Raw genomic sequence first — 27,597 nt, 5'->3', positions numbered from 1 at the left:
CTGAGCTCCCTGTCCTGATGATTTCCTCCCACAGGAGGAATCGTGAACCTGCTCATTATCTCCGGTATCCTCTGATGGGCCTTTGAGACACAGTGACATCCCACTTCCACAAAAACATTTCTGCACAAGCCCTTACAGCAGGAAATGACGCAAACACTGCTGACGAAGACGCAACAGCGTTTTTGTCAGATGAGAGGTATCAATGAGGTTAGTGGGAAAAAAAAACCCAAAAAAAAACCATTAAATTATGAAAATGTCATATAATTCAGAGGAATCGCTCAACGCTACTGAAATGACGACATAATATTTTCAGGCACCTTTTTATTTAAAGGTGAAGTGGCAGAGCATGAAATCCACAACCAACACCAGTCAGGCACACATGTGCAAAAAAAAAAAAAAAAAGAACAGAAAGGTAGACCTCATGCTATCTAAACAGTGCTCTCATACAAGAAGGAAATCTGTCAGTGCTCTGAACACACAATCCAAAATGACACAACCGAGAACCATCAACTGCAAAATATTGCACTGAAGCAGCTACTCTGGAATGTGCTTATATATTAAATATCCTTTATTGATATTAAACAACAAATTAAAACAACCTTTAAATACGAATTCAAAATTCCTCAGGGGCTTAATTACCTAATGGACCTGAGAGGTTATATCTTAATATTATAGTGTAGATAAATATAAATGTTTTCGACTGTGGCGTTTTATTGAAAGTGCCATGTTCATCATCCGAAGTAACAGAACCACCAATACATACTCATCTAATTGAATTAAATATATATTTCATCACACTGTATCGTTGGTCCCTAAACAGAAATCATTTGTCGCTGCAGAAAACAAACCGTTCAACTTTCCGCTCTAAATAAAAATAAAACTTAATCCTGTTGACCATTAGGAAAATGCAACATCATCCATACAGCCTCCCAAAATGTCTTTGACCCGTGAGGGCCATTTGATTCAAGTGAGTCCGAGGGTGATGATATGGTAAATGGACAGAGACATGGTGGCCGTGGTCTCTGTCGTTCTGCTGTTGGGCCGCAACACCCAGTCCAAACAATCTCCATCACGTCTTGCACAAAGTCCCTCTCTCCTCCTTACGTGTCCTCACGTCGGTTGTAGTAGTCGGTGAAGAACGTAAAAATACTGATAACCACGCACATCGCCACCAGCAGCGTCAGGGAGACCCAAAGAAGCCGCCGACTTATGGGGATCTTAGGCCGGAACTGACCAAGAACAGCCAGGACCTCTTCCATCCTCCTGTGAACACAATAACCTCAGTCAGTATGCAGAGCACATCTGATAGTTTCATTTATGTATTATAATGTACGTTTTTACATATATATACTATGTATACCTTATATATAGACTATATCGTTTATAGAGACAAATTATTCCGAACTCCCTCTCTATAAATTGTTCTGTTGGTTTAATTTCTTCTTGTACTGATCACATAAAAAATAAGTAAATTTAAAGGGTTGAGTATCAAGGCAAATATCACAGTACTTTCCAGTAAGTATTGCTTCCTGACATTATTTGTTAAAAGGACACAGATGTGTGCACTTTTACTTACACATCCTGAACATTCATCTCCTAATGGGTGTAAAATGATTACAAAAAGTTGATGACTCATAAAGTCTGGAGAGTATCTGAAAGTCACGGTGGGTGTGTCGTGCTCACGTTGGTACTAACATGATTTCACTTTTAAAGGGGCACATTCGGTTTACCTGCTGCTCTTTAGACTCTCTCCGCTCTCTTCGTCCTTATCTTTTGATTCCAGCAATTTCTCCTCCTCACATTTCTCCTCCTGGATCACTTTGCTTTGCTTCAGTCCCTCTTGGTAGCTGCATTCGATATGCAGAATACAAGCACACGCAATCAGTCACATAAATGCGGTGATTCACGACAACAGTGCAATAATAGGGTCCGCCTGCGCAAAGAGGAGAGAAGGCCTCACCCTTTATTGTACGCCTCCTCTTCGATCTTCGCCTTGATCTCGGCTCTGAGCTCCTCCAAGTTTACAGGAGGCTTGGCTGGCTCACTTTCCTGCTCCGGCACACTCTTTCCACTGCATTGTTTCAGATAGGAAAGAACAATCAGCCTTGGACGACACCACAACTGTGACAGCTGACGTTATAAAACAGTGTCCAGCTAGGTTCCATCACAACAACGAGGCCTCGTCTCATAATGGACGAGCTGCCGTGCCGGCTGAGTGACGGTGTGCATTACAGACATCACCACAGGCACGGTGAGTGCAAACAGAAAAACGGAGCTGGCACTTTTGTTATTGATATTCTCCTCGCAGGACGTCAGGCTCAGACACTTGAGAGCTCTACTGAGCCTCGCTTTATAACCACAATATGATCGGAGCCTTGCGCCTGGACTTTGTCAAACTCTTTCACGAATGTTTAGATTAGGACCTGGGCTAGCACATCCCTCAAATGCAGAGGGGAGGGGGGGTTGATTATTTTTCATGCTTTCAGGGTCATTTTCCCCTCACTAGACGGTAAAACACATCCTGAAGGTCACACAAACAAGTCAAAGTTCCCTGTGCAGCACAAAAAGCTTTTGATAAGAACGATCAGAAGTTGGGGCTTTTATCTGGGCCATTGTTTTGAGGACGGAGAAATGACCTTGCGTGTCAAGCCGTGGTATGTGGCTTGAATGCAGTGGTGGTATGTGACTCCGTGAGTGTCTGAGTATATAACACCACCATTAATTCATATTACATACCATTCTGCTACTGGTTGTGCTGGCTCTGTAGACGTGTTGCCTTTTACATCATTCGCTTCACACTGAGTGGAGAAAGGAGAGAGGAGTGTTGATGAATAAAATAAAAGTATATATTATAAATTGTTTTTTTTGTCTGTTTTTTTTTCAAGTAATGTGTCATTTGTATGTTGCTGGGCTCACAGAATACTATAATCAGTTCATTACAGCGAGGCTACACAAAAGGTTTCCAAACATTTCCATACTGGCAAAACATCATCAGCAACATTACGAAACCAATGAATGACTCTGTCCTAAAAGAGCTGAGTATGCTTCCAACCCGTGGATGAACTTTTATCCATCAGTTAGAGTGTGGGTGTCATCACATGGTATCCTTGATACTTCATTTCCCATCATTTCACAATAGGACAGGAAGACCTACCAGGACAGGAAGAGCAGCACCAGTTGCGGGTCCAGCGTTGGGGCCAGCTGTGGCTGGGGTCTGACCCGGGATGTTAAGGAGGTTAAACTTAGGCACCACCGCTACGCTCACCCTGCGCCTGGGCAAAGCCTACAGGAGACCAGGTGAGAGGGAGACAGAACATGCAGCTGTGTCAATTACTAATAAAGAGGCCTGAAAGAAGGCACACATTTGCAAAGGTAATATGAAACTCAAAAAAAAAAAAAAAACATTCAAAGCCTAAGAGCACTGGGGTTTATTTACAATAGCAGATTGTCTTTGAATGACCTAGTTTTGCTTCCCAACTGATGGTTGACAAATTACAGTCAGTTTACAATCATGCACAATAACCGGAAAGACTTGACAGCTCACCTTTCCGAGGGTGAGGGACATGGACCTTGACGCCCGTGGAACGCCGTCATCTTCATGGAAATCATACATAAAAACATTATGAAAGCACAGAAAACATTCATTTCTAATCTTGGTATTTTTTTCCAAAAGCTGCAGGAAAACTGAGCAGTAACATGGCATTAGTATTCTCTGGTTACTGTGGAAATCTCTCCCAAAAATATGTCTAGATCCCAGATTCAAGTCGTGTTTATTGTCACTTCAACAATATGTTCTTAACCCTTTGACTGGCATTCTAACCACACAGTTGATCTTTTTTGGTAGTAGTAGTAGACAATAAAATGCTTAATTTCTAACCTTTGCTAGTCATTCAATTTGTAAGATACACAAATTTAATAAAGATATGAGATAAAATACTCTTTACTTGATTAAAAATGGACGATATTTAATCGTGATTAATCGTATTTCTAAGTGTGAAAGTCAAAGGGTTAAAAGCATGCAGATGTGCAAAATAACGTCTCTCCTGGTCCCACTGTGTTACATATATACTGACAAGACACACACAGTAACTTTATGACTGCAACTACTGCTGCACTACTCTACTTGTAACTATGCAGTGAATGTACACTGCTATTGATACATAGACTGTATATAAAAATGTACACTGCTGTTGATATTTACATCTACACAGGAAGCACAGACGCAGTCTATGCAATGATTTTTAATTTTTTTTTTTTTTTTTCAGGCTAACTGTAAGTCTGGGTACTGAGGTGCTAAAAAAAGCTTCATTCATCCCTTGTTGGCAGGTCAGCCCTTTTATGCATGAAACTCTGATTAGTGTATTCTTACCTCCAGTGTCTACAGACGCTCCATAGCGGTTTGAGTTCTGGTTGGCCAGCTTCTTAAACTCCATCAGCTCTGCGTGGTCCTTCTCATACGTCCTCTTCAAATTCTCCACATATTGCATCATGACCTCAGTGGCCTTGTTCATACGTTTCTCCTGTTAGAAAATAAAATGTAAGACCCAGTCAATGCCGGCCTACCATGAATGAATGAATGAACAAATGCAGAAACAAGAGCTTCCGCTGAAATACCAACTAAGAACAAACTTTAAACGGGTTAGACGAGAGAACTTTGATGAAGGAATCGTGCAAAACGAAATACAACCTGTAATTGTCCTCAGGATTTAAATAAAGACTTTTAACTGTCCAATAAAACTTTGACTTATGTAACCGACTCACTGATGTTTGAGTGAAAATATGTTTTTAAAGCTGCAGAAGAAGCTGAAAGGCACACATCGCTGAAATATTTACCCCCCCAACATTCATCACTCCATTGTGTGTTTCATAAAATAGTGACACAGCTTTAAATTAAAATTAAAGGTGATTTTCACACATTTATGTTCTTGAACTCAGGCCACTACTAAATCCATGATGCTGCAAGGTTATTTATACAACAAGTATTTTTTCCAAGAAACCTTGAGACAACAGGAATATACGGTTTGCACAAAATCCAGTCATCCAGTAGACTACCATGGATGGATCAAAAGGATCAAGTAATGGGAACCTATAATTTATCTGCAATTACAATTAGATTGTTATTAATAGTTGGGTAGCAGAGCACAGAGGAAGGCAGTAATTCATGTGAGTAGTTCGGGGATATAAATACTAGATAAACAGTACTTTTGCTCTTTTTCTGGTGTTTGCTTTGGCATACATGAGGTCAGCCATGACATCAAATAAAATCCATCATCATAATTTTAAAAATGCTGCCAAACAGGCATTCCAGTCCTCCCGGGTCGTCCTGAAGTACACTGGCTCTTTTAAACTATTAAATGTCCCGTGTGTTTGCACAGCGTTGCACATCTGCTGATAAATCGTGCAGCATTTCCTTGGTTTGCATTACGTGCGTGCGCCTCAGCCGCACCTGTCGGACGGCTCCAACGATCTCGGCTCTGCTGGAGAGCCGCGTGGCCAGTCGGTGCAGCACTGAAATCGTCTCTATTAGGCGCTGGTAGGACTCACGCTGCTCCAGGTTCTGCCACTGCGGTGAAGTCATCTGCAAGAAACACAACAACATCCTGTAACAAATGTCAGGAAAACAAAGTGTAGATCAGCGTCTACTTTGTACCTGAGTTTAGACTCTTACCCACAACGCTTAAATATTTACTGTGGTGGACACTCTCAGGAAACATTAAACAGACGAAGGAGCACTAAAGAGCCAGAGGGAGCTCTTCTCTTCTGGTGAGTTAATCTAATGTCGGCTGCAGTTTTCGAGGACTGACCTTGAGGGCTCCTTTGAACTCTTCTAGTTCTTTCTCCGTGTCTTCCTCAGTCATGTTCCTCTCCCTCTCTGCCTGCTTGAGTCGCGTCTCCAGAGTGTAGTTGTCATTACGAAATGCCAGTGACAGCTGGACAAAAGCATTCTGTGGGGAGGAAGTTACTGCAACATGAGACTCACTGGCACATTAAACATGCATTAAAACATGAAAGTGCCGGGGATGGCGACGTACCAACTCATTAGCATAAATCTTAGAGAGCTCGCCACAGCACAGCTCATCTACAAGCTAAATGAGGGTCAGAGTGGTGGATTGAATATTAATATGCAATTTATGGGTTAATGTGTGAGGGAGAATCAAGCAGCCCTGAGACGAGCATGGGGAACAAGCTGCGAGTCTGACATTTGACCTCCTCGTGTTTTGCTGTGTTGATCAAAGCCACTCCACACGGTTTTCCTACATACATGAGCCACAGCTGAGGGGAAATATATGACCTCTGACTGTCCTGATCTAGACAGGTCCCAGGGGGAGCAGCCAGAGGAGCTACAGCCCGGGTCTGACAGCGTCACAAATGTTTGCATTTTCTCCGCAGGAAATCACTCCAAAGAGTCTCTGAGGCCTGATCAGGAACAGAAGAACGCTTTCCTGTTGACAGAACACCGCTGGATCCAGCCTGCCAATTTCTGACGACTGCATAATTAACTACTTTGGAAACAGAACAAGTTTATTATAAACACGGGGCTGCACGGGGCAAAGGTTCAGCCGTGAGTGGAACAATCCATCTGCTCCCCGTGTTTTAACAAGTGTTTGAACTCTTGAAACAAGCAAATTACTGATGGCAGTCAGTTTTATGACTGAAGTTCTATTATGAATACAGCATGTACAGCGTGTCCACACAGAACTGTGGATCATCATGAAGGAGTTAGTCAGGAATACGTTTTATTTGGAAACGTGGCCTGAGCACATTTTCAGTACTACTAACAGTCATTAACGAAAGAGTTTCATTATTTTACTATGTAGCAGTTTATTAAATAACGAAGAGCTTCAGAAGTGAGGCGGATTTCTTACCACCAGACAGACCTGCAAAGTTGTTCTCCTACGTATACAATATTTACACTTAGATAAGCTAAGAGGCTTCATAAGACAGATGGCGGTCATTATCCTTGTTTCTAGCGGTTGGTAAGAAAGGGAAAAAGTGGAACTGCCAAAATGTCAAACTCCCTAAACTGCATGCACAGATACAGAATGGAAATATAATACTTTCTATTTTTGTGGCTGTCCCTCCACTAAGCGTTTGAATGTCTCTCAACAGCCGGCACAGACCAGATACTAACCTCAACTTCTTTTTCACTGAGTGGGGGTGCACTGGAATGAAATCAGAGAATAACTGTTAGTAAGGTAAGTGATAAAGTACATGACATGTAAGTAGGGCGGTTCTGGAGCGAGGCTATTAGTCAAACGTTAGCTGAAGCTGCAGTTTGCTACACACCAGCCCGGCAGACCTCGGTGAAGCTTCAGTTTTCTCAGCATGATGTCTGAAATGTTCGGCATGGCGTCAGACTTCTCCTTTATCTCCTCACTACTGGCCGTGGTGGGAGAAGGTGGAGCGCCTGCAGACAGGGATGCATAAATCAGACCTCAAGAGGGCGACTTGGTCTTTTGTTCATTTGCAACCTTTGTGTAAGTTCACACACAAGCGACATATCTTTAAACAGCAGCCGCCCATGAAATGTACTGCAGCACCCTGAGAAGAGTGTTATCTAAAGACTCGGCTGCTTATCTTCTTCATTACCTTTGTTCTCACATGGCACGTACTTACATACAGTATATGTATAGTTACTTTATCCTCACTAAGTTCCAAGTCTACAGCTCTTTTCAAAAACACACAGAATAATTTCCTCATTTGATCAGGTGCTTTTTGCGTCACATGCCTCAACAATCATGCCATCTACTGACGGAAAATGAAAACAGCATTTTCTTTTTAAGAGCTTGCAGTGGGAAGAAAAAAACAAAAGCAAATTATCGTCAGAATTTTGTGACTGCAACACGTTTTTCCTGAGATTCAGGAAGTGCACACCCTTGGCGCTGAAAGTACTTTCTGTCCTACACGACAAGAGGGCAAACAAAGACTGTCACCTTTTTCCTGTTCAGCAGCTTCACTCAAGTCTGGTAACTTGGATCCTACAATGCTTTGGTTACGCATCAGCTTGTGCTCCTGTATGCACAAAAAAAAAAAAAAAAAAACAACATAAGAATGAGGCGTTTTTATTTTAGTCTTGCAACAGTTTGCCACAGGGAAAATGTTGCTTGTTTTACCTCTCTGAGTTTAGACAGCTTCTGCACACCCCCCGGCTGGGTGGGGAGGTCTTTGTACCCGGAAGACTTGAAGACAGCATCCCTGGGCTTGTCTGAAAAGGTGTCCTCGGGCGTCGGAGGGAAACTCGGCGCTCCGTTTCTGGAATTAAGGCTGCCTACAGTGTCCCAGGAAACGGCTCTCATTAGTGGAGGAAAGGCTCCAATAGTCTTGATCTCAGCAGTACAGGGGGCCTGCTGAGTATGGGGTCTGGGGACAGGCTTGGCCACCCCTGTAGCCGGGGCCTGGTTTGAGTTTCGACCGGACTCATCTGCTTTGTTGACCGCTGTAGGACTCTTAGGTGCAACCAGATCAGAGTTCTCCTTCTGAACAGCAAAACGTGGCGTTAGAGTCCCAGATGACACTTTTCTTTTCTCAGCGGGCTTCCATTCCACCACGAGCCTGCCCTGATGTTAACAAGATGATGACATTTATCAATATATTTAGCATTTCTGTCACGCATCACCAGGCGTTAGAATCCTTGGACCTTTGAGCTAAATGTTAACACTACCACTGCAGCATGCTAAAAGGACAATGGTAACACGTTTAGCGGTCAGTGCTAACTACCAATACAACATACAGCTAAGCTTTAAACATGGCATAACATAGCACAGGAGGGGTAGTCCAAGGATCTTAACAAAGGTGACACTGTCTGTAAACGGATCATAAATGTGTTAATAGTGTGTTAATCTGACCTCTTTATCCTGGCTCGTCACGTTATCAGGCTGCTCCCTCACTGAAGGCACCTCCAGATGCTAAAACAGAACACATCCGTTTTTTTTCTGTTAATAAATGACTTGGATGCATAATTAGCGAGTGGAAACAAACCCTTTCACACACAAGGCAAACAAAGTAGTGCAACATATAAAAACACAAACACTGACCATTTAAATTGTGAAAATGATTCTGTGGCTGTTTCTTTACCTGACCGGACGCCTCCGAGGATCCTGGAGCTACAACAGCAGAACACAGCTAATAAACACTGACAGCAGTAGTAAATGATTGTTGTTAATATGCTCAGATAGTAGAAAATGAAGTACATACCGGTCTGAGGGGCCACAGTGAGCGAGCTGCTTCTAGATGAACACGGTGAGGACGATGGCGTTGGAGTTGGAGAAAGACCTTGTTGAGGAAAATAAACCGCTCATTATTTACTCTCAAACTTAAATGCACCAAAGTGCTGGTCTGTTTTGAGGGTGAACTACCTGTGGGCGAGTCCGTGAGGCTGCTGGTGGACCGACGGCCGCGGCGGGTCAGGAAGCGGTCGCTGACCTTCTTGGCCTGTTCGATCAGGTCCAGATTCTTCTGTCGATCCTCGTCAGAGAGCGGCACCTCGGGGAGCTGATCTTTCACCAGGTCGATCACATTACCTGTGCTGTCTGAGAAAGACAATACACTCACGCACACACCCTGCACCAGCAGACTTACTTTGGTTCTATATTTGTCCCCTACATTTGAGCAGGTTTAGGCACACAAAGTTTCAAAGGGTATTAAAGAGGGATTGCTCAGTCTGAAGTCTAAAGGAGATTATTTCACTGATGGGTGTGCGCCACTAAATCGTGTGGGGAGGTTTTATATCTCCTCCTCTCCTCAGAAAAGGGCAACACATTAAACATAAAAAGTAATAAAAGGAGCAAAGGCATCTCACGCTTGTGGGACAACACACTGACAGATTCATCTGTCAGGATGACCGAATTGACTTAAAATGCTGTGAAGCTCCTTGTGTAACAACACACCCATGGAAAGATCTTATAACAAGATCAAACCTCCTCCTCCAGCACAAAATTGTGCAGCTTCATTTTGGTGCTGGACAAAAACAAATGCCACTAGAGATGAAATCTAAGTGGTTCTCATAGTGTTGTGTTTATTTTTAGATAATTACAGCTGCAGTGTGTGTGTTTGTACAGGGTTTACCCACCGACTGTGGTGATGGGTCCTCCAGAGGAGTTTCTGGGCAGACGAGCTCTGGGACTGTGTGGCCTGAGAGAGGAAATGGTAATGAGTCAGACACAATGTCTCTGTTTACAGCCACAGACGAGAAAACATATTTCTGAGATGGTCCAATGTTACCTGGCCTGCTCCAGGGGACGACCGTCTTGCTGGACAATAGTGGCCTGCTGCGGGTAGACGATGGTGGGGGCTGTCATGACGACGGTTCGGCTTTCACATGGAGCAGACTGAGAGAGAGAGATAACAAAATGTAGCTGTGAATTGAAGCGACATGACAGTGACGACAGAATCCTTTTGACTCCCTGGTTCCTCTCGAGTCTCCATTGTTACAGTACTTTATGGTTTGTTTGTGATTGATCATTTAGGAACAGACACATAAAAACATTACTACAAATACTTATTACCAACTGCAAGGTATTCTTGGTCTTTCCCAAGTGAGGCCTGACTGGCACAAAAGCCTGCAAAATATCACTACAGATACCGTAATACTTTTAATGTTTTGTTTTTGAAGAGGACCTTCAATTACATTTTTGTTCCCTCTAGCAACCCAAGACAAAGCACTTTATATTTATATCTAGATGTAAAGTAAACATCACTCAATTTCGAGTTTTACAGCATAAAATTCTTAACCAAGTAAGCATGCAAATAAAATTCAGGCAGGCATCAAACAATAGTAAAAAACTAAAAGCTTTTCTTTGCATTAGACTCCTAATAAAAGAAACCCTCTAATGGCAACACAGCAGACAGGCTGCAGAGAGGCCTCAGATATGCAGTGATAAAGATGGATACTCATATAGTGATGGCATACAGTATGCCCTGAAGATTAGATTACACAGGTTCATCACAGAGAAGATCTTATCCATTCTGTCAGTTTATCAACGACAGCACGGGAAGACAATGTTCTCACAGTTTAAAGGTTTAACTCTTTATTGCCTGTGGGATGTTTAGTGACTCAAATACTGAATCTGACTCCTTTCGGATTATATTTATTCTTTATCTCTTGTGCCTCTGTTTTTGGGGTTGTTCATGATTGTTCATAAACGTTCAGTTCTGATGAAACCTCCCCTGGTATCTAGTGGAGAAGTTAGTTTTGGTTTGTCTCCTGCTGCCTTCACAGCACTAAAAATAAAAACATAAAAGGTTGAGAGTCCTGTTTTCCCAGACGTGTGTCGGGAACACTGTGGAACGTTTTCATTGGAACTCCCACTGCATGAAAATTAATTTCTACAAATCAGCTGATGGTGACTTATCTGAAGTGAGGGTGACTTCATTACAAAAAAGTCATGCAACGGTCAGCTGAAAGGAGAGTCAGCATACAACCCAGAATTCACTGGGGAGATTAGATATCTCATGTGGTTTGGGAACGCCTTGAGATTCTTCATGAGGAACTAGAAAAATATGGGAAGAGGGAGACCTTGATTACCTTGCTTAAAATGGATGAGTTTGTAAATGATAAGGAGCATAAACAATTATGCAAAGAAAATGTTTTTTTGTTTGTTTGTTTTTTATACTGGGTTCAGTGTTTTTATACTGTCTTCTGTTTGCTCTTATACAGAGGAGATTACTTTAATTCTTACATTCTGATTTTTGTTCTGACGTGAGGAGACAGAGGCAGAGGTAAATGCAAACCATATTTGCAGTTTAGTCAATGGAAACACTTCCATCAGGGATAAAACTATCTGCAAGAACATATGGCAATAAAGGAAAATGGAAAATATAGTAAAAAAAAAATGTAGTCAGTTATATCAAGTCTTGTTAAAACGTTTTTACCCTGGGAAGATGAACAATGCTGGCCTGAAGCTAAAAATCATACATTTGTCTGAAGATATTCAAAGCAGACATTTTACAAGACAAGAGAGAAGAGGCTTCAAAAACCAGAGAGTAATCTCTGCTGAAAATTCCACGCATCTTATTAAATACCGCAGCGCTAGGCACTGCTACAGGAGATTTATGATGAAACTCAGGCTAAGTGGCCTTCAAAGACTCATAAAACGTCCAGGAATCAGCAGAATTAGATTTTGTGGGAAATAACTAATATACGAGTGCAGAGCCAAAAAAAGTAAAACACATATCAAGTCAAATATTGTATTTCAATTCAGTAGCATTAGTCACTTCTCTTCTCTTCCGCACAGCAAAGCCTCAGTTTGGGAGGACTTGAAACTGGAGAGTGTTTGGTTGATGAAAAGAACAGTGCGCTCTCAATTAATAGGGATTCATCAAAGGCTGCGTCTGGTAAATTAAAATCAACATGCTGAAGGAAGAAAAGCACCTCGTATTTTGGGACACTGACAGAGTTCTATCTAGAGCCAAATGGATGATGGACGTGGATGATTTTGCTGAAGGCTGAATGTGTATTTTGAACATGTGCACTCACCGTACTGGGGGAGCTGGAGGAGCTGTCCAGCTCCTCGGGAGAGTCCTCCTCTTCCTCAGGCAGCGAGGGCATGGCGGGGGGCAATGAGGGACGAGAGCGGGTGTGGGGGAAAATAAAAGTTCTCTCAGCAGTGCGCTCGGCGTCACAGGAGTCCTTGGGGTTACTTTCTTCAGGCGGAGGTTCCTGCCGTAAGTGTTCCTCCTCTTCCTGGACCTGCAGTGTCATAAACACAAACATAGAGATGAGGGAAAGTAATGCCCGTCCTCAGTAGTTATTGAACATATTACATATTACAGATGAACATCAATTCACAGCTAAAAAAGCAAACCAGACAGTCGCACTATAAACAAATCCTAAAATAGCTTCGGTGTTCAGTGTCTTGCACCAGTGGTATTAGCAAATATTCCCAACAGTCCTGAGCTGACTCATCGCCACTGAAGCTTCTGCTTTGAAACTTTTACTGAATTGTTCTGACTCATATGCGAAACATCTGACTTCTGAACTCTGACATGACAAAAACTCAGTCAGATATAACTACAGTATATATAGAAAACATTGCTATGAAATGTTGCCATCACTGAGAGCCGTTGAAGTCTCTCTTACACCTGAGGTCAAATTTGCAGGTTCAACAATTACTTGGACTGGTTAAAGAGTAATTTGCAACACCTATGCCATGAAATTCTTGAATATTTACCGTGTGGAGTTTTCGGCCACTAGCAGCGCTGTGGAGCAATGCCTGTTTGAGTTTGATTTGTTTGCATAGTGCACATGAGAGTAAACGCGTGTGTGTAAAATGATAATTTTTGTGATAATGCAACAGAAAAAACAACAAATTGACGATCATGAGGAGGAGATGCCTCTGCTCGCTGGCTGGACCTGAAGGATGCACGGTGTGTGTTGAGGCCAGAAGAAAACATCACAGTACTTTTATGTGTTCTTCCTTCACTGGAATCTATAGGAAATGTGTCTGCTTTTGCTTTGGAAGAAACACAGAATCAGCAATTCGCTTTACAGCACGGGCAGCCACAAAACAAATAAAAGCACTGCTCATGGCTGCGAATGCAGAGCCGACGCTTCCATGTGTTTTTCTTCCCACACTGTGACTTCCATCAGGCGCTTGCTGTTTTGACCACAAACACTGACGGGAACACACTGTTATAAAACTCTGCTACATGCAGCATAACTTGCTTTCACAGGCCGACTGAGGCAACGAGGCTCCGCGTAAAACAAACAGGGATGCATGTTGGCGTATTGGAAAGAACCTATGAGCGGAGGCTGTGTGGACCATCGTTACAAATCATTGCTGTACAGCATGCACCAAATGTTTACTCATTTAAAGCCAATCAACCATGAATTTAGAGAGGCTTTATTTCCTCATAAAGTTTAATAGATTTGCTCTTTTATCCAGTGTTGTTATAGTTACATGGATGACAGCATGAATTCTCTTCAACCCATATTATTCCACCCTATCATTTATCCTACCTATATGTACATAGTGTGTATTTTTATTTCTTGTTCTTGTTGTTTGAACATATGAAAATTTTACATACTTTTGCTTATACTGTTGTATTTTATTGTTAATTTATTGCTTATCGTACATCACATTTCTTTATTTATTTTTTTTATTTTTATTTTTATTTTTTCAAGAGTTTTTTTTTTTATGTGCAACTGAGCTACTGTGACCAAACAATTTCCTTTGTGGTTGAATAAAATCCGTCCAATAGATACAAGAAAACATGAGCAGTGTAATAGTTAAGCAAACTGAAAACAAACTCATGCAGAAAAAAGAAAAGAAGTCCTTCTGCATATAAGGCAGTAGAGAGCATTATGTTACATAACAATGAATTTAATTATTTGGTAGGAGTTTCAGCTCTAAGACATTTTAACATTCCCATCAGCGTTGCAGCAGTGACCTGGTTTCGATAAAGGCACATAACGTGCGCAACTTGTTTGAACCATTGTTTGGACACACAGCTCTCCCCTTTTAGTATCAAATCTATGCAAATCCAAATACAGAGCCGTTTTGAACCTTTGATGGAGCACAGTAGACTGCAGAAGCCTGTGTCAGGGGTTACTGTGCTGGATGCTAATTTACTCCAAAGCATCTGTTTGATTTGACCAAAAATAGAAAGATTTTCATATCCACATGTCCACAGGTGGGACGGCTCGCACTTGCAGTCACACTCAGCAGCAGCTGTTGAATAAGGTGCGTAGGCAAGTAAAACGTGTGATGAATTACGGGTTATTTTGGAGGTATGGCATGCGCTGTACGCTGGACTAATCCTCCGAGAATTCATGGCCAAAACATGAGCGCTGCTCAGTGTCATCACAAACGTGACAAGTTCTTGGGAACATATAGGGACAGAAAGCCTGTGAGTCACTGGGGAGGAAATGGGTTGTTTAACTGTCTCCCAGTGAGCTGCAGGATTATTTCCTGACTACAGGAACACTGGAGTAAATTCACCTCTTCCTTAGTATGCACAAGCAGACAGATTTTATTCTTTTATGAGCATATAATCAAAATCGGCTTTGAAGATCTACTGCATTTATAAATGTGAATGAATCTGAATATTTCTAGACAATTGCCCGTGCTTTGGTAAAAACCACCTGTGATGTTCTTGACCACCAAATCTCATGAGATTTGTGGAACTCCTTTTTTAATTCTGCCACAAAGCATGCCACATATAACCGTAGATATGAACATTAAGAATAAGAAGAACCACTTACGAATGAACATCTTTCTGATCATCTCTTTTAGAGTTTTTATAAGAAGCATTTGTTACTAATCCAAGAAGCAAACTTCCAAATGCGACCCAAGGAGTTTAAATGTCTTTTGAAGGCAGAAACCTGCTCTTAAGTGATCACTGACACAGCGCTGACCAACACAGAAGAAGCTCACGCTACTTAAAAGCGATTCAGCCCAAACTTTCGCCGCAGGAGGTTCGATGGTGCCGAGTGTTTCCTCAGCAGACCGTGATACTGAGATAAATATTGCAGAGTAATTGAATCACTCAGATCATTTCCTGTGGGGGAACAGGACAGAACAAACAAGGCTGAGTGCAGATAGCCTCTTTCACACAACTCTCGTCTTGCTTTTACACAACAAGGAGAGAAAGTCCATCCAAACCGTCAGTTAAAACTACCCTCTCATTGCAGCCAAGGCCTAGCCGAGGGAGATGAGAGAATCTACACCCTCCTCCCCTCCTTTGTTACATAAGCGCACTCCCTCTTGCCAGATTTGTTTAAAATTTGGTTGTGTGAAGCGCAGAGCACAGGGCCAGCAGAGGAAGTGGTTACCACAGAGGCACAATCTGACATAACAGGGCAGAGGAAGTGTGTGAAAGAGAAAGAAATGGATGCACTCAGAGACCTACAGTTAGCTGGAGGAGCGGACTAACTCCACAAAGTTTTAAAACGCACATCAAGGACAAGCAAACATGAGAAACAGTTTCTTCATTTAAGGCAAAAACTAGACCAGACAAACTCACCGCAGCAGTTTTCAAGTCACACCGACAACTGTCCACAAGCCTTCATCCACGTTTGACTCAGCTGCAGACACGCTAACAGAGGACGGACTGAGCTGAACCTGTCTGCCTCCAACCTAAACCATCAGCCACTAAGACCACACAGCTCCGAGCAGCTGATCATCTGAACCTGCCCGCAGAGAGCGTGTACGTTACCTGAATCCACCGCTACGGTGCTGTGGAGAAACAAACACACTCCCGCCGATCCCGGCAGCTTACGCCGTCTTCCCACAGTCCAACTGTCACTCAGCCTTTTCCTCAGAAAACTCCTCTATCCTCAGGGCTTCTCCTTCCTTCTCCCGTCCCCTCTGTTCCCTGTCTTTTTTCAGCAGCAGCCTCTCTTTCACTCCTGGGAGCTTTGACCATTTAAGGAGAAGGGCTCTGTGTGCCTCTTTGGGCTGCTGTGGAGTGTGTGTCTGCCTGTGTGTGTGTTCTCATGCTTTTCTGATCATCCCTTAACTAAAAACCGTAGAAAAGTATGAGAGAAGTGCTAGAAAAGTGTGCTATGTAGGGTAACTTTTGCTCCAATGAGGGAGGCGTAAGAGACTCCTTTGTGTGTTGTTGTATGCGAGGGCCTGTTTGTGAGAGACTGATAGTAAGGTTGTGTGTTAGGTGGTGTGTTTACTCTGCTGGATAGGAGGAATCCACACATCTACTTCCAAACTCCTGAAGTGCATTATTGTTTGTAAAATCCGCTGTCATTTGATCTGCTTTATACTGCTGAGAAGCTTGTGTTTTAAGCACTGTGATCCTCATGGGTTTTGTATATATAAAAAAAGGAAGCACAACAGTCACTTTGTTTGGAGCCACACAGCTGATATTTACGGCGAATTACAGCGTCACAATTTGAATTAATGTGAGCCGACGGTCTCACAGGCTGCAGTAGCTGTTGATGAAAGGAGCCATTTTCAGATGCTCTTCTTATTTAATTCAACTAGAAGGAAGATTCACTTAAGCCCTGTGAAATCCCTGCATTCAGTATTTATTCTGTAGACAAATGGCACTTAATGTTCACGTATTAGCCTGAAATTCCTTATCTGGTTGTTGATACAGATGGAACATTGCCTAAATAGCATTTCACTTATGTAGCATGAGCTACATGTGTGTTGGTTTAGGTTCCTCCTTCCTCCTGTGATAAAACAGTAAAAGTAAAAGAGATCTGATAATTTTACATACTGGGACAGTTAACGCCACTTGGGGATGTGTTGGTCGAACCGCTGGTCAAATCTTATTTAATATGTAATGTTTTTATAAGCTTTTTCTACACTCTCAAGTAGGTACATGGCTTAACGTTAATCTTCTCTTGCACAAACAGACCAGACACACATTGTCATTAGTGCCACATTCAGAGACATTCAGACACAGCATGCAGTTCTAGCTCTACTTGCGCAAACGACATTGTATTTTATGGTGGTAAATCAGCAGAGACGGTCTTACCTTGCTGCAGCTGCTTCGTCCTCTGCCACCTGTTAGAGCCAGAGCACGGACACACAGTGAAAGAAGTTGATTTGCATTTAACAGGAAAGCATGTGCAATGCAAATGGCATGGGAGAGTTAAAAAAAGAAAAGGGTAACTGAGAAAGAGAGAGTGTGACAGAAAAAGAAAACAAATGGAGAACTACATTACATGTTTGTTTTTTTTTTGTTTTTTTTCGTCCTGTTGGGTTGATGCTGCCAGAGTGATATTCATCTGATTGGTAGAATTACTGTTACACTTCTTTCAGGAAGTGTCCCACCCACCTCACCTCCATAACTAGGGGCAACAATAACCCAGCAACCGTCTCAAGTACATGAGGTGCTTGATCCTCTGGTTGAAAGCTCTTGCCATCTTCTTTAGGGGCTCTCAGGAAAAGGTTTATAATACCGTAGTAACAAGTTAAGGGCTAAATACCAGCAACAGCAGGTGACACAGTTTATCAAGCATCATCTGAACTGAGCATGTTCATTTCAAGGCAAGTCAAATAAAAAAACAATCGATCACAGTTGCTTGTTTGATAATGACTCAAGAATTTCAGCTCTAGTACAACAACCGAATTATCACAGAATTTCACAGCCAGAGTTTACTTCTTATATGATTACACAAATCCCTGAGAAACAAAAGGGGGAAAGCTTTCCAAAGAAGTGTACTTTCTTTTCTTGGAAGCTTTCAACCTGACTGCAAATGCACTCACATTCACATTCCAGCTCAAGAGTCTATTATTTCCACCTTTGTCCCATTTATAAATTCCTCATCAAAGGGTGCACTATTTACAGCCACCACACACACATACACAGAGACAGAGACAGAGACAGAGAGAGAGAGAGAGCATTAAAGATGCTCTGCTTTTCTAAATTATTTACAATCTGTCTTCAGAGGATCTCGGTGCATCCCCGAGTCTGTCTGTCATGTTTTAAACGGACATAAAACCTAAAAGCCTGTTTTATTTGTCTGTAATGTTAGAGTGGAATGCCTTAAGTTGATTTAATATCTCAGATCAATGTTTTATTGGTGCTGGGGCGATAGTGAAAGGAATATAAAATAGTTTTAAAAAGCCTTAATGGAGGCGGAATACTCCAGTGAGTTATAGATGGCCTTCAAAATAAAAAATACATCACCTCAGACACACGTCTCTGGCTCAACATGTATTATTGTAACCAATGATATTTATTTTAACCTAATTTTAGGCACGGCAGAAGCATGGCGCTTCGTGTAAGAAAGATATTTGTTGGTCGGCTGTTCACCACTGTGGTTCAGGCTGAAATTCCTATGGTACTGGCATGGTGTTTTTATGCATTCATGGGCCTGAGAAGATGAATTGCATTCATTTTGGTGATCCACTGATTTTTCATCTAGTGACACCATGAGTTTGACATTTGTGTTTTTGTAGGGAGACATTAGTAAATGTTGCTAAATGTGGCACAACCTTGAATCCAATAGCATGTTAGCGCCACACTTCTTTTGGAGCTAAATGGCATGCTGAAGTTAGCAGTTAGCTTAAATGTGACCTAAGCCTGACTGTAGAATATTCTGCTTTGTTTGCACTACAGCTCAAAAGGAAACGGGCTACAAGTCATTTTCAGTGGAGGTCTAGGACACGAAGCTGATGCCCAACACTTGAGCTGATGTCAGTCAGTCATATGTGATTGTCTCATCAGTTTATTTTTAAATGGAATGACATCAAGAAGTGCTTGAACAACCCTTCAAAGATGACTGACTGACAATGTAACAGACCACAACTGGTCAATTTGTTAACTTTTGTCTCTATTGTGAACATAGTATTACTTGTGTATAACTGTGTCCATGGTCCAAGTCCTGACCATTGTAAAGTTTCTTTGTTTTCTGATGCTGTTATTGTTTGCTATTGATTAAAAGTATTTTCATGTGTATGATTCACTATGTGGGAAGACAAAACTTTCCTCACAACAGTCACTTCACACCAATCAGGCATAACATTATGACCACCTCCCTAATATTGTGTAGGTCTCCCTTGTGCTACCAAAACAGACTCATCAGAGAATGGACATGGGTGTCATTGTGTGTTCTTCAAGTTTTTTGCGTTGTCCCTTTTTGTGTGTGTGTCTGTGTCAGGCTGCATCCTGCTGGGGATGGATGCTGCCATCAAGGAGTGTTATTACTATGGGGTGGGGTTTGGTCTAGGTGAGTGCTACATTTCTAAGTAACATTCAAAAGTTTCCCAGCAGAACAATGAGTTGTCACAAGATGGTCAATGTCACTTATTTCTCCTATCTGTGGTCATAATGTTGTGGCTGATTCATGTATATTACATGACCACACACACAACAAACTGGACTCTGCAGTTAAACTTTTACAACTGTAACATCCATCATAAAGTCTTCATTCTATGGTAGCATTTTGAATGTGTGATTGTAGCTTCATTTGCTAAGTAAAGACAAGCCCACAGTGGACCATATCATCTTTAGACAGAAAGCTATAAAATAAACATGGACATGGCGATGACTACTGCATGTTAACTTGACATATCATTTCCCACTCCGAGGCCACCCACTGGTTCTCAGCAACCTCAACAAGCTTCAGACATCACAACATCACAAATAAACAATTCAACTTAAGACTTGGTCCTCTGAGCTTTTGCGAGTCTTTCTTGAAGGAGCGTGTGGGAATATTTTCTATGACCTTTTTTAGAAGGGAAGTTCTAAAAAAAGATATTTTTGTTCTTATTTTGGAGAAGAAACTGACAGTGTACATTTGTTATTACAAGAACTGTCAAAGTTGATGTAGAAATGTCGTAATGGTGGAATTCAAGATTTTGATAACCATTAACTTTCATTGCGGGAGGAGAAGATTGACATCGTACATGCAGGTTTCATAGTTTAGCTGAGAATAAAGATCAGAGAGACTACAGGTATCGAGCTCTCTAACGAAAGCTTAGTTGTAAACATTTTCAATACCTTTGTGTAACGTACACTATAATATTTCATTAACACTTCAATTGCTCTGAATTTGTGAAATTCCAGCTGTTATGTAATGTAATGTAAGTTTGTGATTTCTCTTGTGTCTTTATAAACCCCCTTAAAAACAACTGTCAATATAAAACAGTCTGTACCACAAAATTAGGAACACGGTATAAATAGTTCAGCAGAAAAACATTCCTTAAACATACAAAGTATAAAACCATAAAAGCTAAAAATGTTTGTAGCTAAAACTATTTGACCCTCAGAGTATTTATATAAAACCCATATCAGTCTGATCTTCCTTAATTTCCCCCATGCCCCCTTTAGACAGATAATGTACACTCCCTAAGAGCTTGTTCTCTCTCCCTCCTCTCTGTACCAGCTGTTGTGCGCAATGTAAATATCTGCAGAGTCTATTTTCAGACATCCTCAGGGATTACCCTTAGAAAAGGAAGTAGCTTTAATTCATCTGTGTCTCACAGCATGGCCCCAAACCACGACAACACGAGGTCGTATTTTTGTGATACCATTCATGGGTAGCTCAGGAGGCTCACTGAGTTCTGGTACTGCAGGAGAGGGAGGAGAACGCTCTGTTCCGTCTGTATCTTCAGGCTTCACGTCAGCCTCGGCTATAAACCCTGCGGTGTCTGTTCTAGGGTCTGCTGGCACGCCATGACCTGGAGACTTGAGGAAAGTACAGACAGAGAGAACAAATTTACTACTGGGTTAGCACTAGTTACTGGATGTACAAGTACTATCATTTATGTTAAATAAAACTCTCTTCAAGCTTGTTGAAGACATTGCCAAAAAGTTCACTGGTTCACTTGAAAGATTTCTAAATAAATATAACGTGGACGGTTTCACACATCTGTAGTCCTGCTGATTGTCTTACAACTTCAGAGCCCAAGAGTAGGTGACGGCAGCAAATGAGAGTAAGGAAATAAGAACACGCACTTAAAGAGTACAAATGAAACAGAAAAAACTTCCGTGGCGAAGAGCTGTAAGTCAGCGTTACATTGCATTTAAATGTGGTATCATTGAGTATTTCATGCAAATTCTTTAAAAAAGATTAACATTTATTACTGGATGCTAAAATTAAAAGGATTTGCCAGTTGTGTTTTGTTCACACAGATACTTCTGTTTTAAGTTTCAGCTATCAGTTTGTAGATTATTCTCTGCATGACAAAATAAATCCCTGAAACCCAATCATACATAAGCTTCTTTTTTGTTTTAGACAATAAAATGCTTTAATTCAAATTCCATATATGGCTATATGCAAATTTTAGTTAAATAAATCATTTTAAAAGCACACCTATTTCTAACTCATACCTGAGTTTGAGTTTTCTCTGTGATCCTGGCCTCCAGATCGTTCAGCTGCTTGTCAGTGTCGGCTGCTCGGCCCAGCGCCTCCTCCACCCTCTGAGTGATGCTCTCCATCCTCACTCTCACCTGGCTCACCCTCTGCTCGCTCTCTCTCACCAGCTCGGCGGTCTCCAGGGCGCTGTTGACCATCGCCTCCATCCTTTTGAGAGTTACCAGGAGGCCGTCGGTGGTCTCCTGAACCTGGCTGTGTTCCTGCACAGAGGCTGTTCCCCCTCTGGTCTCCACAGGATCCGTGGCCACTGCTGCATCCCTTTGATCCTTCACCACCCTCTCCACAGCTCTCTCTGCTTCTTTTCGCTCAGTGTTGCTTCCCTTATCAATGTACAGAAGTCTACTTGCGTGTTTTTGCTCAGCCTGCTCCTGTGCAGATCTTAGAGATTCTTGCAGGTGGCAGAGCTGCTCCCTCATGTCAGTGATGGTATGCTCGGCTTGTTGGAGCTTTGCCCGAGTCTCAGAGAGCTCCTGGGTCAAAATGGTTTCCTTTGTGCAGCCCTTAGCTCCCTCTGCACGGACTGTTTTCCACCAGTTTACCACTGCCACCTTCCTGGCCTCCTTGATCTGAGTCTGGCTCCCAGTTTGCTTTTGTTCCTTCTCCCAGGCTCTCTTTCGGTCCTCCACCTTCTCCCCTTTCTCCTCCCACGCACAATTGTGCAGCTCGAGCTCCTGCAGCCTGAAACCACCACCGCTTTATAAACATCTCCTCCGCACACTGTTATGTCTGTAGCTACCATGGTGTACTAAAACTGCACTTATCCCTGGTAGACCCTTACACAAAGGAGATAGTAACTCTTGCGGGTTGTGTAATGGAGATGCCCATGAATACACTATCAGTACCAGACACCGTTTTTATTAGCTTAGCTTCTCAGAACAGAGACTAACACGATCTAGACCCGGTCTGTTACCATAACAGGAGAAAGGTAGGTAAAAAACTCACATACACATTAACAAGCTGCTGCTTGATGCTTGCCTGTTGCTGCTGGAAGTGAGGAAAAGGCCTCTCCTGCATATCCACAGGAGCAGAGTCCTGCGTGAGAACACACAGGAGGAATCAACACACGCTAGTTGTGATCAATGTCCTTCTCCGCTGAGTGTAAACTCTTTCCTCACCCTTTCAGGATGTTTATTGTGCAGAAGGTGAGCTATTTCTGCACCCTTGATCCTATGGATGATGCTCTGAATATCATCAGTGTGTGCATGGAGGGATGGGAGACTTATGTCATCCAGAGCTCTATGATGCTGCTGCAGACAAAGAAGACAAGAACTATATTAAACATATAATAGTACCAAGTACTATTTTAGACAAGTGGACAAAAAGATTATCCTACCTGCTGCTTATCCTGCAACTCGCTCTGGAGTGAGCGGTGGTTTGGAGGATCTCGACCGTAGAGGCTCTGAGGACTGTTACAGTGTCTTTCATACCTGTAACAATACAAAAGAAATATCTGAGCCTCAAGACTTTAAATTATTTCTGCTAGTCAACCAAAAAACTATGATGTTACTTCACCCATTAGCCTACAGTTCTTTTCTGTCCTTGAAATAGCCCAAAACGTTTTCTTTAAAATATTCAACTTCCCTTTCCGGCCGATGCTGCCCTCCGTCAAGCTCCAACGGCTTTATACAAGAATTTCAGTTTGTCTCTTTTCACTTTAACAGAAAATAGAACCGGGGGACATAACATAAAAGCGGGGGGTACATTAATTGCAGAAAAAGTCTTAAAAAGGATTCTCCTGAGGGGCATTCTGGGAAAAGTAGGATGCAGCGTTTCTGGAGTTTAATCCACACAAGCGACTACTGCAGTAGTACACTGAGAAATAAGAATGTGCAGTCAGTTCAATTTGTTTAAGTCTCATTAATTCAAAATACCTCAAAAGTACTTGGTGTGAATGTTCCTGTAACCTCATCAGCTCTGACTGCAGACCCTGCAACACGAGTACAGAGTCAATGTGACAAGTAACAACTGATTTAACAAACGGCTAAATGACTTTTCTTGATCTCACGTTGTATAACAAGATGTGAAAAATAATACAAATAAAAGCAATAAAAACTTTATAAAGTGAAGGGAAACACACCTCAATCATTTTGTGATTCTCCACATGAGAACTCTTCATCTTGTCCATGACAATGTCTTTCTACAAGGGAATATTTGAAAGTTAAAATGCAAAATAAAAATCTGAAGTGACAAATTTTCCTTTCATGGCCACAACGAACCGACCTTTGTGATTTCTCTGTCTCTCAGAGACAACATGACCAGGGTTTCCTCAAGCTCGGCCTGTGAACATAGAGATGTTTAACTCACCGTCTAAAACTGAACACAGAGACAGACACAAGGGTTTCACTGATGTGTTCCTACCCTGAGCTCAGCGTTAACTTTCCTCAGCTTGTTGAGGCTATCTTCAGAGCATGTCCTTTCGAAGATGAGTTTGTCGTTCTGTGTGTACACAAGGGACAATTTATTACACGGAAAGAACATCTGCTTCATTGGGACTCACATCTAAGGTCTTTATTACCTTGTCTTCAAGTCTCCTAATATGAACCTTCAGGCATTCAACCTCATTGCTCTGAAGGTCAAAGAAAATTTAGATGTAAAACATGGCTATAAAAAAAATCAAGCTTAGAAGGAAGTTTTCTTTGGAGTCTGCTGAGTGTTTGATGTACCAGTTTGGTGCTGCTGCTCTGACTGCGACTGGCTCTCTCCTGGGCCTCTTTAAATGCTCGACGCATCTCCTCCAGTTCTTCTGTCAGGGATCTGACTCTCACTGCTGAGCGCTGAGCACTGCATGCACCAACACAACTCAACTCTACTTATTTCTAAAGTGGCAAAATCAGAGACTTCCATCTGTGTTTTAGCTAAGCATTTACTAATAGAAATGCCATTGTGACAGTGTCACAGGACCAGAAAAGATAGAGTGATAATGCATTTAGGAACTATTGAGGCAGGTGACACATTTATTGTGTAAATCATGGCGCAAAAGAAGAAATGATCAAGCACTTGTAGGTCATCTGGACCAGGCTCTGCATATTTCAAGTAGGCCGATTTTTGATCTTTGGTTTGAATCTGCTGTTTTTTTAGTTTCCTCGCACCTTTTTTTCATGAAATGTGTTTTGCGTTACTATAGACTACAGTTTTACATTTAAAGTGTGCAGTGTAGTAACATATAATAAAAAACTAATTATCAAGAAAGAAAGTAGTTGATACTTCACCTGACCAGCTTTGAGCGCAGCTCTGAGACCTCCAGAGTGAGCTGTAGGTTTATGTCTTCACACTGAGCCACCGTCCTCAACAGGCTGCTGTTCTGCTCGCTCAGCTTGCGTTGGGCATGCTTCAGTTCAGCCACAGTGCCACACAGGTCCGTTCCATCACTGAAGCCAAATAAACAGTTTGTGGTGGAGTATGACAGTGTGACAAGCTGATTGTAGAAAGCAAACATGGGCAGTGATAAAAGCAGTGATATAACTAACCAGGGACACTGGCGGCTTTCTGATGAAGCTGAGTTGCCTTGAGAAAATGATAAATCCAAATCTGAAATTTAAAAAAAAAATCTGGTTCAGTGATTAGATTTCAGTCTGATTTGAAGTCTGAGGGACGACCTACCCACCGTTTAAAGGCTCTTTGGATAAGACTGCAGAAGATACATGAGTTTCATCCACAGCACTACTGAAACAGAGGAGGAGTCAGTGAGTAAGCTACTTGTAGTAAACTACAACAGTTCATTGAAAGAAAGGATTAATAATAAATATAAATCAGGAGTAACATTATGATAATATTGTGTAGCTCTCCCTTGTGCCTCCAAAACAGTTGTGACTCATCAGAGAATAGACATGGTCCTTCTGAGGGTGTCCTGTGGTGTCTGGTAACAGAATGTTGTTAGTGGGGGGCTTTGTGGATCAGCCCACAGATACTTGATCAGTTTGGGATCTAGTCAATTTGTGCTGTTCTTCATGTTCCTAAAGTGCGTGCGTGCGTGCGTGCGTGCGTGCGTGCGTGGGTGCGTGCGTGTGTGTGTATGTGCGTGCCTGTGTGTGTGTGTCAGGCTGCTGACATCATGGAGTGTTCCAGCAGAACACTGAATTGTCACAAGATGATCAACGTTATTTACTTCTCCTGTCTGTGGTTTTAACATTGTGGTTAGTCAGTGTATGTAATTAACAACAGAGATATTATAAGCAAATTACATTTCTTTATTTCAGGGGCTGATATCTTCTCACTTCTGCTTGGAGTAGTGGTAAACAATGTACTACTGATCTTTTATGTAAATTAAGTCAAAATAATAAAGTTCCGAGTTTGAGATACTTCATTTAATGCTGTCCAAGTGGGACACATTTTTAACAACAACCTGTAATGAGACATGAATATCTCCTATACAATTCACACTCACCTGTCCTGGCTGCACTGGGCGATCCACTCCCTCATGATGGAGTGAAAAGTTTCTCTGCTCACATGTGGGTCCTCACAGTCAGGGTCAAGCAGCCGTCGCAGGGCAGCCAGTCTGTCCTGCCCTGGGCTCTGAGCAGTCATAGTTTGCAGGTACTGTACAATAGTGGAGGCCAACACCTCCCCTGGAGATGAGAGGGAAGCAGGAGAAAATGAGTCAGGATTTCATATTATTATTTGATTGTAGTTTATTGGTCGGTTCCATTTAGCTGCTGTATATTTTCTGTAATGTATGTATACGGAAATGAATGGTGTGCCAAAATAATACACAATAAGTTAGAGTACCTGACTTGCTGGTGTTACACGCATTATACATGATATCAAGGAGTTCATGTTCAGAGAATCCACTTGTGTTCTTATTGTCCTCAAGCACATCACTTGCTTCACAGCTGGGTGACTCCCAAACTTAATGGGCAGCAAAAGACAGCAATTAACTTTGAGCATAGGAAGAGGCAAATATACTACATGAATTTGTTCGAACATATTACAAAACTTACCGTCATTGCTGTCAGTCATTGTGCTTGTTTTTCCTGAAACGCTGTGGAGGAAATGTGCTGATGGTCTGTCAGTTCATTCGTGTGATTTAAATAAACAAATAATTTTTTTTATTTCTCTTTAACTTAGGATATATATATATACATAGGGCAGAAGAAAATTACACCAGACTAACTGCTTTTAATTGCATCAGAATTGATCGTCATCCTAGGGTGAGGGAGAGAAATGCCTTGTTGATCTGCTCTCAGACGATAGTGACAGAAGAAATTAATACATCAAAATGTACACTTCCACAAAATCACATACATGGTACAGTGCTCCATTTAGTGGTGTGTGCACTGAGGCTGTAAGGCATTTGGGCTGCCTTTGTTATAGTCACGTAACCACTGAACATTTTATAAAATACAAACAAGTTAGAAAAACTAGTTCTTACTTTTCAGTCCGGGGAGATCTTCTGCAAAGATTAGCGTTAGGAACTACATTTTCACGATTATTTTTCTGGTCTGTCTCTGATTCACTGTTAATGCTGCAAGAAGTCTTCAAGATGCTCTTATCCTTGTTTTCCCTGCTTCACATCAAAACCAGCTGACACCCACCAACCCACCTCTCCCACCCTCCCCCTTCTCCTGCCCATGCCCCTCATTTCTGACAGATTGCTGCCCTACAATGGACCGTGACGATGGAGTCCGGTTTAAATTACATTTAGCATTTCCACCGACATGACTGTTGGATTCATCAAGTGTACAGACAAAATATCTTTTGCCAGTCAGTACAAGGTAAATATATGCAAATATATTATTGTCAGTCCCCTCATCCCAGTGCAAGTGAAACTATTGGTTCGTGGTGGGCTGGTGGGTAAAAGTCCAATTATACAA

The 27,597-nt window shown here is 41.9% G+C and overlaps 1 protein-coding gene and 1 long non-coding RNA gene across 4 annotated transcripts; both read right to left on the bottom strand.

Annotated features, from left to right (window-relative positions):
• Positions 1-304: 304 nt before the first annotated feature.
• mrvi1 (murine retrovirus integration site 1 homolog) lies at positions 305-22,454 on the bottom strand. 3 transcript variants are annotated; one of them, XM_047580529.1, is made up of 23 exons: positions 21,742-22,454; positions 20,940-21,096; positions 17,437-17,465; positions 12,476-12,688; positions 10,222-10,328; positions 10,070-10,131; positions 9,357-9,530; positions 9,196-9,273; positions 9,076-9,104; positions 8,847-8,906; positions 8,115-8,558; positions 7,935-8,013; positions 7,288-7,408; positions 7,133-7,163; positions 5,805-5,945; positions 5,447-5,578; positions 4,370-4,520; positions 3,545-3,594; positions 3,155-3,283; positions 2,737-2,798; positions 1,961-2,071; positions 1,731-1,847; positions 305-1,263 (listed from the first exon to the last, which is right to left on the bottom strand). In XM_047580529.1, the coding sequence occupies exons 1-23, from the start codon at positions 22,201-22,203 to the stop codon at positions 1,101-1,103; spliced, it is 3,102 nt and encodes a 1,033-aa protein (XP_047436485.1). In that variant the 5' UTR covers positions 22,204-22,454; the 3' UTR covers positions 305-1,100. The 3 variants fall into 3 exon arrangements, with proteins under 3 accessions (XP_047436485.1, XP_047436486.1, XP_047436487.1); XM_047580530.1 differs by lacking the exons at positions 17,437-17,465; positions 20,940-21,096; positions 21,742-22,454 and adding an exon at positions 16,156-16,556; XM_047580531.1 differs by lacking the exons at positions 17,437-17,465; positions 20,940-21,096; positions 21,742-22,454 and adding an exon at positions 15,964-16,122.
• A 493-nt stretch (positions 22,455-22,947) lies between these two features.
• LOC125005058 lies at positions 22,948-23,706 on the bottom strand. Its single transcript, XR_007112413.1, has 3 exons — positions 23,659-23,706; positions 23,121-23,214; positions 22,948-23,034 (listed from the first exon to the last, which is right to left on the bottom strand). It is a non-coding gene; the product is annotated as an uncharacterized LOC125005058 (long non-coding RNA).
• Positions 23,707-27,597: the final 3,891 nt, after the last annotated feature.

This window comes from Mugil cephalus, chromosome 3 (genome assembly GCF_022458985.1).
Source record: "Mugil cephalus isolate CIBA_MC_2020 chromosome 3, CIBA_Mcephalus_1.1, whole genome shotgun sequence".
In the NCBI taxonomy this organism is placed as follows: domain Eukaryota; kingdom Metazoa; phylum Chordata; class Actinopteri; order Mugiliformes; family Mugilidae; genus Mugil; species Mugil cephalus.
Note: the sequence above shows the minus strand (reverse complement) of the source record. Positions and strands in the feature narration are given on the sequence as shown.